At 43.1% G+C, this 13754-nt stretch overlaps 1 protein-coding gene across 4 annotated transcripts in view; it reads right to left on the reverse strand.

Moving 5' to 3' along the window:
• Positions 1-13754, reverse strand: part of GRIA3 (glutamate ionotropic receptor AMPA type subunit 3) — a 205988-nt gene that overhangs the window by 63086 nt on the left and 129148 nt on the right. For all 4 annotated transcript variants that reach the window (XM_030574935.1, XM_030574938.1, XM_030574939.1 and 1 more), the window contains one exon: positions 280-656. In XM_030574935.1, coding sequence (XP_030430795.1) covers positions 280-656 — 377 coding nt within the window. The remainder of the gene's footprint in view (positions 1-279; positions 657-13754) is intronic.

The following is a 13754-nucleotide window of genomic DNA, read 5'->3' on the forward strand; positions in this document are numbered from 1 at the left end:
CTCCAAGCATTGCTGAAAATGTAAAACCCTATGCATTTTACAGTCTCAACATGGTGTATATAAGTTTTTGCGGAAATGGATGAATGGCATTAAAGGCAACGCCACTCACATGCTTACCAGGTGAATAAGCGTAGTGGTTTGATGATGAAGCTTAGCATTGGATGGAATGTTAAACAAAAAATTTGGAACTGAAAAAATTGAGGAAGTAACATATATGCACCATGGCATCAGCATATGACCATAAAATGCAAAAAGGTGATGGAGTGGTATGGAACAAACCTTGGAGAAATATCGCATCCTTGCTGCATAAAGGCACCCAGGGAAAACCAAAGGCTGTTAAATATTCCAAACTCATTTGGAGGGTCAGGAGGGTTCTGGGGGTCACGCGGTTCTTCATTGTTGTCTTCCAAATGCCATTCATAAGGACTGAATCTGCTGACTAGGAAAAGAACTACGCTGACTCCAATGTAAGCAAAGACTATACACATCCAAATTTCATAAGCCAAAGGATCCAGAAAGGAAAATACGCCAGGTTTAGATTTCTGAGGCTTCTTGATCATGATGGAGATGCCCAGACTCATAAAAGGTTTTGAAAAGTCTATGACTTCTTCTCGTACCAACGTTATGGTGAGTGGAGCAACAGCTATGTCTGCTCTCTGAAAAGAGAGAACATATTGGAGTTAATAACACAACAGTCACCACGTATTACAATCTACAGTCTCAAACAAAATAATTAAATGATAAAGCCAATAAAGAATTACAAGAATCATTGCTCAGAATTTCATTGCAAATTGCATGTGTTTTGGAATCATTAAAATGATTTAAGAACATTATATTATTGATAGAAAGTTAATAATAATAAAGATTATGCATAATTCTATGAGGGGCACAATGAAGAAGGGGCACGTAACCTAGCTACATATCTTCTGCAACTAATATGGATAAAGAAAGTGAACTGTCCAATGAAATGATTCTGTACTTCCTGAAGATGAAGAGGGTTATGTAACAGAGTCTTACTATAATCTTCACACTCAATTTTGCTTTATCGAGTAGCCATAAACTCTCATTAAAACTGTCATAAAGCCAAAATCTGTTCAACACCATGATGCTGGAGACTGAAATCACATGTGGATTATTTTGATCACAGGCCTTTAGTGTCCATTTTGATTCCTTAACAAGGCATTTGTTAATTTTTTTCCTAAATTCTAGGAAGGGATAATAATTACACCTGGAAATATCAGGACTAGCTGAGAACACTTGTTATTATATTGCTCTTACATACACTCTAGAAGCCTTATGACATGACAAGAGTTTTCCCCCTGTTGCTTTTGTTGTTTACCATTGATAATCTGTGTCTGGGATATGCTTTGAGGACATAATGGACAAATTCTGTGGTTCTCTATGGTTTGATTTTCTCTCTCTCACTTTTTTTTTTATTTTAGCAAGATCAGCTCAGACTGATTTGTTGATGTAGGCTGGGATTTCCAAAGGAGCTAATGAATGTAGGCACCCAAATCCTACTGAATTATAGCAAAATAGTTGAATAAAGTTTGGAAACATTGTGATGGGATATGAGACAGTGACTTTCCCACCTAGCTGAGACAACATTGTTTAGCACAGTTGGCATTTTCACTGCAAAATCAAGAAGGACAATCAAATGGCTACTATGAGAATGAAGCACCCAGAAAAAATGAGCAGTTTTTATTTACACACAAACCGTAACCTCGTCATTTTCTAGTCATAGGGCTTGTCTTCACTGCAGGTTAAGTTGACCTAAGTTACATTACTCCAGGTACGTGAATAACGTAGCTGGAGTTGACATAGCTTAGGTCGACTTACCCCCCGCAGAGCGCTCTGCTGTCGATTTAGTGGGTCTTCCCTAGACCAGATAAATCGGTCGATTGCAGCAGTGCTGATCTCCCTGGTAGTGAAGATGAGCCCTAAGTGCCGTAATTGCAGAAAAGCTCTCTTCCTCTGGTTGTCTGCAGAAGGGAGTGTGTCTGGCGATCCTTTTCATTTACATTGCATTGGAACCATGGAATAATCCCATGCTAATTAAACAGTAGTAATATAGGTCAGTCAGTGCATATGTAATAAACAGCTTGTATTGTCTGGGAAGATTGCACTGTTAGTGTGTTTCAAATACAGATTGGGTCTTCAATCTAAGTGTTGGTAGGGGGGAGGCTGTGTTAGGGTTGCCAACTTTCTACTCGCACAAAACCAAACACCCTTGCCCCGCCCTGCCCCTCCTCTGAGGCCCCTGCCCAACCCCTTTTCTGAGGCCCCCTCCTCACACCACCTCCACCTCACTGGTTGTTTGCTCTCCCTCCCTCACTTGCTCAATTTCACTGGGCTGGGAGTTAGTGAGCGTGTGTGTGTGAGGGCTCTGGCTGGGGGTGCGAGCTCTGGTGTGGGGCTGGGGATAAGGCATTTGGGGTGCAGGAGATGGCTCCAGGCTGGGACTGAGGGGTTTGCAGTGCAGGAAGGAGCTCTGGGCTGGGGCAGCGGGTGGGGGCATAGGGTGTGTGTGTCAGGGGTGCAGATTCCGGGCGGCGCTTACCTCAGGTGGCTCCCAGAAGCAGTGGCATGTCTCCACTCTGGCTCCTACGTGGAGGCACAGCCAGGTGGCTCTGTGTGCTGCCCCATCCACAGGGGCCACCCTCGCAGCTCCCATTGGCCATAGTTCCCAGCCAATGGGAGCTGCAGAGCTGGTGCTTGGAGTGGGGGCAGTGCATGGAGCCCGCGGCTGTGCCTACCCGTAGGAACTGGAAGGGGGACATGCCACTGCTTCCGGGAGCTGCACGGAGCCATGGCAGGTAGAGAGCCTGCTTTAGCTCTGCTACCCCACTGACTGGACTTTTAATGGCCCAGTCAGCAGTGCTGACTGGAGCCACCAGGGTCCCTTTTCGACGGGGCATTCCTGTCAAAAACAGACACTTGGCAACCCCAGGCTATGTGTGTCTAAAATCCACCCAATAGCTGTCTCCCTATTTGGCTGATTGCTTTTCTTGTATGATCTAGAAAAACTACTAGGCTAGTCCCATGGCAGTTCCCCATTTACTTTCTCACATTTTGCTGTAGTAAGAATATAGCAAGTAGTACTCAACATGTATCTTTTCTTAAAGTATCATAGCTAATGATTTTGGTATGAAGCTTGGCTGAGGGCTACTGATGAGGCTGGTTTGGTGCAGGTGGCCAATGGAGCTACATCACCACCTCTGGTCTTATACAAATCAGGGCCCAGTTCTACTCCGCTGACTTCAGTAAGCACAGAATCCAGTACTGAGGGATATGACAACACTGGGGTTTTTAAATCAGCCCTACACCATGTTTTTCTACCACCTAATGGAAGTGAATTGGGTCAATTTGGGCAGATTTATCGGAAAAGCTTAAAGGGGAAGATAGCATTTTCTAACTATTACAGTTTCATAAGTTTTTGCCTTAAGCGAAAGCACATGATGGAATTCTCCCTCTTTCACTGTTCTGTAACCTTCACAAAGTAATAATGCGCCAGAGAATTGTGAAAAGTTTTGCGATGCAAAAGTATTCACTTTCTCCATAAAAAGGGCCAGATCCGCGGCTGGTGTTAGTCACTGAAGGTGGAACCTATGCCAGTTTTCACCAGCTGTGAGTCTGTCCCAAAGTGTCTAAATGAAAATAATCTGTTTCTCTTTGCCTGATGTTTGCTACTTCTGGAATGCAATTTGCCTTAGAGGCATTATGAAAAGTAGCTATGAAACATACGGCGTAGGTGTAGCTGCTTTGGTAAGCTAACTGTCTCAGCTGGATTCCTCCATAACTAATGCACTAGAAGGGTTTAGTGTACACATTTCCAACTAACAATCTGGAATACTACTTTCTGAAGTATATTTGCAGTTAAGGAGGGCACCAAAAAAAGCTTTTATGAACCAATTTAAAGCAATTTTTAAAAATATATGACCTTTAAGTTTGTGCCCGAATTTTTCTGCTGCTTTAAATGTCAAATGATTGAGTTATGGGATGAACAATCATATATGCCCCCGGTGTAAAACTCTTGACTTCAGTGGAGTTACAGCAGGGTTCAGTTTAACTTACGGTTTACAATGTGTGTGTAAATATCAGAAACTGATATTTAACTAACACAGCACTGTGCATAGCTAGAACATGAGTAGAAAGGAGATTTTAATCTTTTAAAACAAAGAATGCCCATGCTGTATTGGTCATGTCTCTTAAATGAGAAGGAAAAAAAATCACCTTGGAAGGGGCAATCTAATGTAAGCAAAACAGATATATATACAAAGATGCACTTATTCCAGCATCAGTCACACTTCTTTTGCAAACTGAGCTTGCAAATTCAATGGGACTATTCCCATGAGTGTGTGCAGGACTGCCCAGTGCTGTTTGTTTTTATTGTTCTAAACCCATTACTAACTACTTGAGCTAAAATGCTGAAGTGCCTGCAAAAGGAGCCTGAAAATGCATTAATAATATAGGTCCCATTTGTGAACCTTTTACTCACATTAAATAGTGCCTTGCTCTACAACTGGTCTCATTGACTTCAATTAGATTGTTTGTGGAGTAAGGCAGTGTTCAAGAAGAGTATCAGAATCTTTCCCAATATAAAGTAGTACAGGGTTACATTTTTCAAACGCACCTAACTGAATTAGAAACTTAAGTCCCATGTTCAAAAATGACCTAGTCATTTAGTAGCCTCAAGCTAACCGAGTGCCTAAATCACTTTTGAAATCACTAGATCTCAGGCACTGAGTTGTTTTTGAAAATGTTGCCTCTAAATCTTTGTACTGTGAAGCATCTCAACACACTTAATCTGAACTATGAACTACATACAAGGCTCATTTCTTCCTTAACCACCTCTGGAAGGAACTGTAGTAACTAACAACTATTGCACATCAGTTAAGACAGGAAATCAAGAATTTATGTAAGCAGAATACCTTAGAGAGAACTTGTCTGGGTGGAATTTGGCCAGGATTCCAAGGATTCCAAGGATTCCGTCCCTATGTTTGTAATTCCCATAGAATTTTTAATGACAGCAAGTGGTCAGGACATTTATTTCACACTGTATCTGAAAGGCAGCAGCTGGGGCAAAAGCTAAGTGCAAACTCATTCAAAGACAAGAGTGACGCATCCTGAATTGCCAACATCACAAGTGGGTCCTGTAGGCATCAATTGAGAAAGGACTGATGAATCAGCAATCTCTGATTCTGGCGATGAGAACTATTCTCAACCTCTGAGATCTGCCCATCATAGGACAAGGCAACATCATTCCTCTAGCAGAAAGTCCTATGTGGCCTGTTGTGGGTCAGACACTGGCTTTTTTGAAAGGGTAGCAAGGAATTTTATTTAGATAAGTCATGTATCTTTCACAGTTCCTGAAGGCTATGCAGGAACTATTTCCTGCAAGGTTTCTGTGTATAGCTAGATCGCTCTGTGTTATGAGGCACAGATTGCTCTGATTGTGCCCCTGAACAGATAACTATGAAATTGATGGTAATTAAACACTTTTGCAAGATTTCTCCTTGAATGTGATGGTTTTCAAGCGCACAGACCCATTCATTTCCATCAGACTTACTGCCCTACTAAAAGAAAATGGGATTCAGAAGAGGGTAGCTCTTAGAGCAGGGGTGGGCAAACTTTTTGGGCCGAGGGCCACATCAGGGTGATGAAATTGTATGCAGGGCCGAGGCAGGGGGTTGGGGTCTGGAAGGGAGTGTGGGGGAGATGGAGTGTGCAGAAAGGGGCTCAGGGCAAGGGATTGGGGCAGAGGAGGCGTGCAGAGTGTATGAGGGGGCTCAGGGAAGGGGGTTGGGTGCAGTGTGCAGGAGGGGGCTCAGGGTAGGGGTGCAGGGTGTGGCAGCAGGCTCAGGGCAGGGGGCTGGGGTGCACACGGGTGCAGGGTACAGCAGGGAGCTCAGGGCGAAGGGTTGAGGTGCCGGAGGGGGCTCAGGGCAGGGGGTTGGGGTGCAGGAGGGATGCAAAGTGCGGGCAGGGAGTTGGGGGGGTGGGGTACAGGAGGGATTCAGGCTCCGGCCCAGCGCCGCTTACCTCAAGCGGCTCCTGGGGGCAGCGGTGCGCACCGGGGCCAGGGCAGGCTTCCTGCATGCCTGCCCTGTCCCTGGCCCCGTGCTGCTCCTGGAAGTGCTGCAGCCCCTGGGAGAGAGGAGGTGGAGGGCTCTGCGTGAGCTACCCTTACCGCACCTCCAGGTACCTTCCCCGAAGCTCCCATTGGCCGTGGTTCACCGTTCCTGGTCAATGGGAGTTGAAGGGAGCAGTGCCTGGAGGCAAGAGCAAGGTATGGAGCCCTCTGCCCCCCAGCCCATGGGCTGCAGGGACACAGTGCCGGAGGCACCGTGGGCCGGATCCAAAGCCCTGAGGGGCTGGATCTGGCCCATGGGCTGGTAGTTTGCCGACCCCGTCTTAGAGCTTATAGAATTCAATGAGGCAAATAAAAATGGCTCCTAAATTATATTCAAAGTTAACATGCAACACATTGTTGCTATGCTAATATGAGTCATCCAGAGGCAGCAGCTGATAATACAGCTGATAGGAGGTGGTGTACCCAGAAACATTAAGCCAATTAACATTGAAGTTGACAACAAAACTCTCACTGGATTTAATGGGAGCAAGATTGGACCTTTCACCATTAATAAATTAACTCATTCTACTTTTTTTACAGTGAAAAAGCAACATTTTAGTCCACTTATAATGTACAGCACATGCAGAAAAATTTTACAGTATTCTTCTCTAGCTAACCTCAATAATTGTGCTGCATGGGTGAAATTCGCCCCTGTGAAGAGGGCTAACACTCTTGAGCCCTATTCTGGGAACTTACAATAGACTACTAGACCTGTGTTGGCTCCCTGCACAGGGTGCATTTGATCCTGTGTGCACTGGTTAGAGATTGCCAGGTTTCAGAGATGGCTACATTTTACTAATTGGTGACATGACACTGGTATATACAGGGTGTGATTTTGTAGCCTGGAGACTTCAATGAGTTTTCCATACGTGGGACAGAGTTGTAGGGAGGGTTTTTTTCTCAGTTAGGGGATACGACCATAATTTGCAATCAGTCTGGAAAGTCTGTTGAGGTCTTTGGAATGCTAGAAAGTTTCTTTTTAGAAACATTAATTTACAGCATTTGACTCTACAACTCTGCGACAGTAAAACTATGATATTTTCTAAAATGAGAAAATGAATATACATTGTATTTTGTCCTTTTAGTTATATGCGGAAAGCACAATATATTTAATCTACACCAATAATATAAAAAACAGCTAATGGTCATAGTGTACTGTAACACCACTGTAAGTTTAAAAACTGTTCAGGTTAATGGAAAATATTTGCAGTGACTAGAATGGGGTGAAAAATGTGTGATAAGTTGTGCTGGAACAGAGGCACAGAAAATGTAGTGGGGCGGGGGGAGGGCGTGCAGAAGAGATACCTGAAAGCCCCAAAATGCAAGCACAGTTAATCCCAATGCCTGCAAGTGACAGAACTAAGCCGTTTTAATAATAAAAACTTAAACATCTTGATGAATGTATGCCCTATTTATTATAAAAAGCCCACTTAGCATTATACAAGGTTACTTATTACCTTCTGTCTCATTTTAAACTCTTTGTAATGATCAACACTGATATCATTTAATGAGTCAATGAAGTTTCATTAGTAAAGCATCATTTCAAAGGACTAAAAAAACCCCCAATCTTCAAGAAATTTAATTTGTCAGTAACTAACATGGTGCACACCATTATACACAGATTCTGGTTTCCAGCTGTGCAAAAACTATCTTCTTCCAATGAAAAATGCTTGAGTAGAAGTTGTGAGTGGAAGTTAATAGGAAAGGTTAATAAAAGCTGATTAAGAGCTGTGCCACAAAAGAAGTGACTATTGCCTTTATTTAAATCTGATTGCAATGTCCATGCCTTTCAGCCAGCCTTTCATTTATTGATTGCACCAGAGAGGGTTTTTTTTGGAAGTTTAATAAGCAGAAATGGGAAAAAAGAAACCTGGAAAGCTAGTCACAGTTACATACTGTAAATACCTGCCAGTGCCTGAGTTTGATTGCACAATCAAGTCTAAACTCTATTCCATACACGTATTTAATTAAAATGAAAACTAAATTGACTTTAATGAGGGTTTGTCTGAGCAAGGACAGCAGTACTCCTTACCAAAGCCTTTAATATGTGCAAGGACGTCTTTTCTGCACACGAATCCCTCTACCACGTTGGCTCAAGCAAATCAGGTGTGTTTCTAATTAGCTGCTCGAGTTTGCAATCACTTGATACATATACAAATGTGTTGTTATGAATATAGACTTGCACATTTTGGAAATGCAAGTAAGGAAGCCCTTTGAAAATTTGGCCCATCATGTATATTCTTATACAGCTGCATATCTGTACACTTTCATGTAGACTATGTCTGTTGACCTACTCACTTGAGTGGTTATGCTTCACTAGAGAGGAACACTCACAACTCATTATTGCAAAATCTATTTTCAAGTGGCTTGAATTTTATATTTGTTTCTTATAGGCCAGTCATTTATTATGCTTGTAAATTAATGCATGGTTAGTTCATGTACATAATGATGAGACTTTGGGGAGACAAGTCAGGTAAAAATCCACTACAGGAACTATATGGTTCTGGCACTAATTCACTGAAGAATCTCCCAACACATATTTTTAGTCTCTTGGTAGCTTAATAGTTAATAAACCATACTGGGTTCCATATTAACCAGCCACAGTCACTATACATGTGACTCACAATACATGAGTTGTGAATGTGCTGGTGTAACAGGAATCCATTGCTGGATGATTAACTACAGAAAAGGAACTAGGGAATTCAGCGCATTTGAAAATCCCTCTTGGGGGCCTATCTGCATGTTTAGGTGCCTAAATGCTGAATCATCATGTGTTTAACTGTTACTCTATGCTGTACGTATAAGAGCAAAGATTTATTATGTATCCACTAGTATTCTATTTCAGGATTCATTGGACGGATTGGCAGATGCTCACTTTTGCACTGACAGTTATTGTCAAAGGATAGATTGTTATGTAGACTCTCTTAGTATCCTATTTACATTAATAGAATAAATATGTTGGCAATTTATTTTGAATATAATTAGTTACTCTGACCCTGGTCTGCAGTAATTGATAGGAAAGTTGTTTTAAAAAATCATAATAAAATATGATAATGAGACAATTGTTTTAGAAGTAAGTTACCAGTATTGCCAGTTACCTTTGATACATTTTATGGGCAGTCTCCATTATTCACAATACTTTAATTTCTTTTCTATTAATAATTAGTGGTTCTAGAATATAGATGTCCATCTGGAAGCAAAAGAAACCTCCCCAAAAGTCAAATTTCCAAAAAAAGAAGCAAAGTGAACAAGTGTGGGAGGAAATGTTCCCCAAGAGAGGGGAGGGATAGCTCATGGTTTGAGCATTGGCCTACTAAACTCAGGGTTGTGAGTGCAATCCTTCAGGGATCTGGGGCAAAAATCTGTCTGGAGATTAGTCCTGCTTTGAGCAGGGGGTTGGATTAGAGGACCTCCTGAGGTTCTTCCAATCCTGATGTTCTATGAATAAGTCTGGGCTGTGCTATAAACATACTTTGCATTTTGTTTAAAATTGCACATAAATTTCTGTGTTTATTACAAAAATTAAAGAACAGGTTCAAATCAGTGCAAAAAATTAACTTCAGAGTAACTATATGGGGGATGGGAAGACAGGAAAAAAGGAACAGCTACAGAAAAGTAAGCATACTTCTCCCCAGGTTCTCCATGCTGGAAGGAGATGGCAGCTCAGTATCTTGGACATCCCAGGTTACCAAGCCACCTCTCCCACTGGAACAGGCCCAGAAGCAGAATAGGTGGAAAAGATGAAGGTGCCATCTGCTCACACTTCTTCCTCCACCCGGTCAAATCCAAAAAGAGAGATGGTGGCTCAGTTACTTGTGTTGGCCCAGGTTACCAAGTTGGTATCTGTCCTTCTGGAGCAAAGTCTGGGGGCTTCCAGTACTTCTTTTTTTAGGGATCAGAGCACCAACATACACTTATCATAGAATCATAGAATATCAAGGTTGGAAAGGGACCTCAGGGGGTCATCTAGTCCATCTAGTCTAGTCTCAAAGCAGGACCAATCCTCAACTAAATCATCCCAGCCAGGGCTTTGTCAAGCCTGACCCTAAAAACCTCTAAGGAAAGAGATTCCACCACCTCCCCAGGTAACCCATTCCAGTGCTTCACCAACAATAAGAAAAAAAATTGAAGATATACTAATCTCCTAGAACTGGAAGGGACCTTGAAAGGTCATTGAGTCCAGCCCCCTGCCTTCACTAGCAGGACCAACTACTGATTTTTGCCCTAGATCTCTAAGTGGCCCCCTCAAGGATTGAACTCACAACGCTGGGTTTAGCAGGCCAATGCTCAAACCACTGAGCTATCCCTCCCAACCTCTTAGAGAAAAAGTTTTTCCTAATATTCAACCTAAACCTTCCTCACTGCAACTTGAGACCGTTACTCCTCATTCTGTCATCTGGTACCACTGAGAACAGTCTAGATCCATCCTCTTTGGAACCCGGTTTCAGGTAGTTGAAAGCAGCTATCAAATCCTCCCTCATTCTTCTCTTCTGCAGATTAAACAATCCCAATTCCCTCAGTCTCTCCTCATAAGTCATGTGCTCCAGCTCCCTAATCATTTTTGTTGCCCTCCACTGGTCTCTTTCCAATTTTTCCACATCCTTCTTGTCGTGTGGGACGCAAAACTGGACACAGTACTTCGGATGAGGCCTCTGTCGAATAGAGGGGAATGATTACGTCCCTCGATCTGCTGGCAATACTCCTACTTATACAGCCCAAAATGCCGTTAGCCTTCTTGGCAACACAGGCACACTGTTGATTCATATCCAGCTTTTTGTCCACTGTAACCCCTAGGTTCTTTGTGCAGAACTGCTGCCTAGCCACTCAGTCTCTTGTCTGTAGCAGTGCATGGGATTCTTCTGTCCTAAGTGCAGGACTCTGCATTTGTCCTTGTTGAACCTCATCGGATTTCTTTTGGCCCAATCCTCTAATTTGTGTAGGTCCCTCTGTATGCTATCCCTACACTCCAGCGTATCTACCACTCCTCCCAGTTTAGTGTCATTTGCAAACTTGCTGAGGGTGCAATCCACATCATCCTCCAGATCATTAATGAAGATATTGAACAAAACTGGCTCCAGGACCGACCCTTATGCAAGTGTGTGAGTGTATACCTGTGTGAATATTCCACTACATTACCTTCCCTTAACAGGCAGCCTCCCATTTACACGTAGACTAATTTATTGCTAACATAAACATGGCTACCTGGTATAATGTACTGGATTTTCTTAACATAATCAGTATTTTCTTGTACTTGAGTGGTCTAAACTTTAGGTGAACCAAGTAGAGGTAGAGCCTCAATGCCTGATTCTTATCACTCTCCTAGAGGTGTCCATCATGAGTAACCCTGCTGAAGTTAGAGTCAGGCCCCAGGTTTCTAGCCAGCATTCATTTACTTACTTGTCTTGGTAATTATTTTAATTCTATCTACCTAAGGCTCTAGGCACTCTAACTCATCATTAATAATTGCAGCACTGGAGTTCATTTCTCTCTTGATGATGGACATGGAATAAACAGGGCCCATAAAAATTAAGCCAGATTTAAAAACACAGCCAACCAATCCCCGCCCCTCCCCACTGCAGAATTTGAGGGTTTCTGAAACAACTTGCTAATATCTGAGAAATATTACTGAATAAGGCAGTTTCAGGCATCTTCTTTATTCGCTCATGATGCATTTGAGCAATGCAAAAGAATCCTCCCCATTCAACCAGGCACATAACAACTGACCTGATCGGGCAGGAGTTGCTCAGTCCCCTGTGGGACCAGAAAAAAAAACAAAACCGCCATGTAGAAACATCCTTCCTTGCAGGAGAAGGAAAGTGACACAGGAAGAAAGACTAGAAGCTCCCTGCTCTCAGGGGCTGGGAATTCCTCCCCTCAAAAGGCCAGAGAAAATCTTTTCTCACTCCAGGCTTGGGGAGTAGAGAGAGATGAGGGCCTCATTCCTGCCTTCATGAATTATTGGGTGTTCTTGTCTGCAGGTACTGGAGAATTTATCGGTTCTTTGCTTTTTGAGAAGTAGCCCAGTGCTATAGTCACTTTGAAAGATCTTTGCCTGATCTGGGAATTGGGCCAAAACTTAGATTGCATTCTAAATTACCCCTTATGGAGGATCAGTGAGACATTACACCAGGTGTTCACTGTGCGCATTCCACAGGGAAGCAAAAGCCCAGCTGTCACCAGAAATACTGAGCACAGGAACAAGTAAGCAACAATAGAAGATAGTGCTAAGGATTTATACGGTGGTTGTGATTAAAGATCAGCATCTGCCACCATTCAGTACCATGGGAGATGCCATCATTTCTCCCTATACTTAGAACAGGAAATTAGTTGTTATCTCATGTATTATGGGTGGTATCTAAAGGTTGACTTCTGAATGCTGACCACTCCCTTCAAAGATATTAAAACACTTTCAGAGGCCGTATTGACACTAATGAAAAAGGTGTATTTTAACAAATTAGATATGTTAACCAACATGTATTGATGAACTAACGTCTGTTAACACACACGTTAAAATCCTAGTGTAGATGAGGCAAATAGTAGTTTTAACATGTTAGCCGGGCAAGGTAAACCCCAGGGCTAACGCATGTTAATACTACAACCTGCCTTGTCTACACTAGGATGGGAAAAGGGTTAGTTAACACTCTAGCTCAGGGGTTCTCAACCTTTTTCTTTCTGAGTCCCCCTCCACTGCTATTAAAAAGTCCATGGCCAAGCTGTGCCACAACACCTGTTTTTCTGCATATAAAAGCCAGGGCCAGGGCTAGGGGGTACCAAGCAGGGCAATTGCCCAAGGACCCATGCTAAGTTGCTCAGGCATTAGCTTCAGCCCCGAGTAGCAGGGCTCATGGACCTGGACTGCAGTCCTGTGTGACAGGGCTTTGATTACCTGCCCTGTGCTCCAGCAAGTCTAATGCTGGTCATTCTTAGCGGACCCCCTGAAACCAGCTCGCGGCTCCCAAGGGAGCCCCAGACCCCTGGTTGAGAAACATTGCACTAGCTAACATGTTAAAAAATGCACCTTTTTCCTTCGTGTAGACATGGCAAAAGTGTTTATTAATTACATCCTCACAGCCCCCCATGTGAAGGGTATTATTATTCCCATTTCACAATTGGAGAGCCTAAGGCCAGGGAGACTAAGGGAACATTCATGCTTTGAGCTGTGGAGGGGAGGGGAATTCCCACTTGAGGAGACATACCCATGCTGGCTTTGATCAAATAAATGCACTACAAATAGAAGCACAGTCTCTGCTCGAGGGAGCAGCTGTCGAGGCCATGCCTAGTCTCTTAGATGGGTACATACTTGGGGTGGCTAGTCCTGCTGGTCTTGCCTACCCTCTATTTTTAGCATGCTTATTCGATCAGAGCTAGCGTGGGTCTATCTTCTTGATATGGGAATTACGGGCAGAGTTCGGAACAGAATCACCTCTTGTCCTCCCCTGTCCTTTTTCTCCCAGCACACTGCTGCCCCTGCGCTGAGAATGGTCTTCATCCCATTCCCAAAAGTGTGATGCTATTTAAGCACAAGTGGCCAGAATCATTTGAAGCAGAACATAGTTCCTTTCTGTGGGCTACTTTAATGCAGTGAGGTATATCGGCACTTTCAAACATTACATACGACAGC

The sequence above is a fragment of the Gopherus evgoodei genome, chromosome 9, assembly GCF_007399415.2.
Source record: "Gopherus evgoodei ecotype Sinaloan lineage chromosome 9, rGopEvg1_v1.p, whole genome shotgun sequence".
Lineage (NCBI taxonomy): Eukaryota > Metazoa > Chordata > Testudines > Testudinidae > Gopherus > Gopherus evgoodei.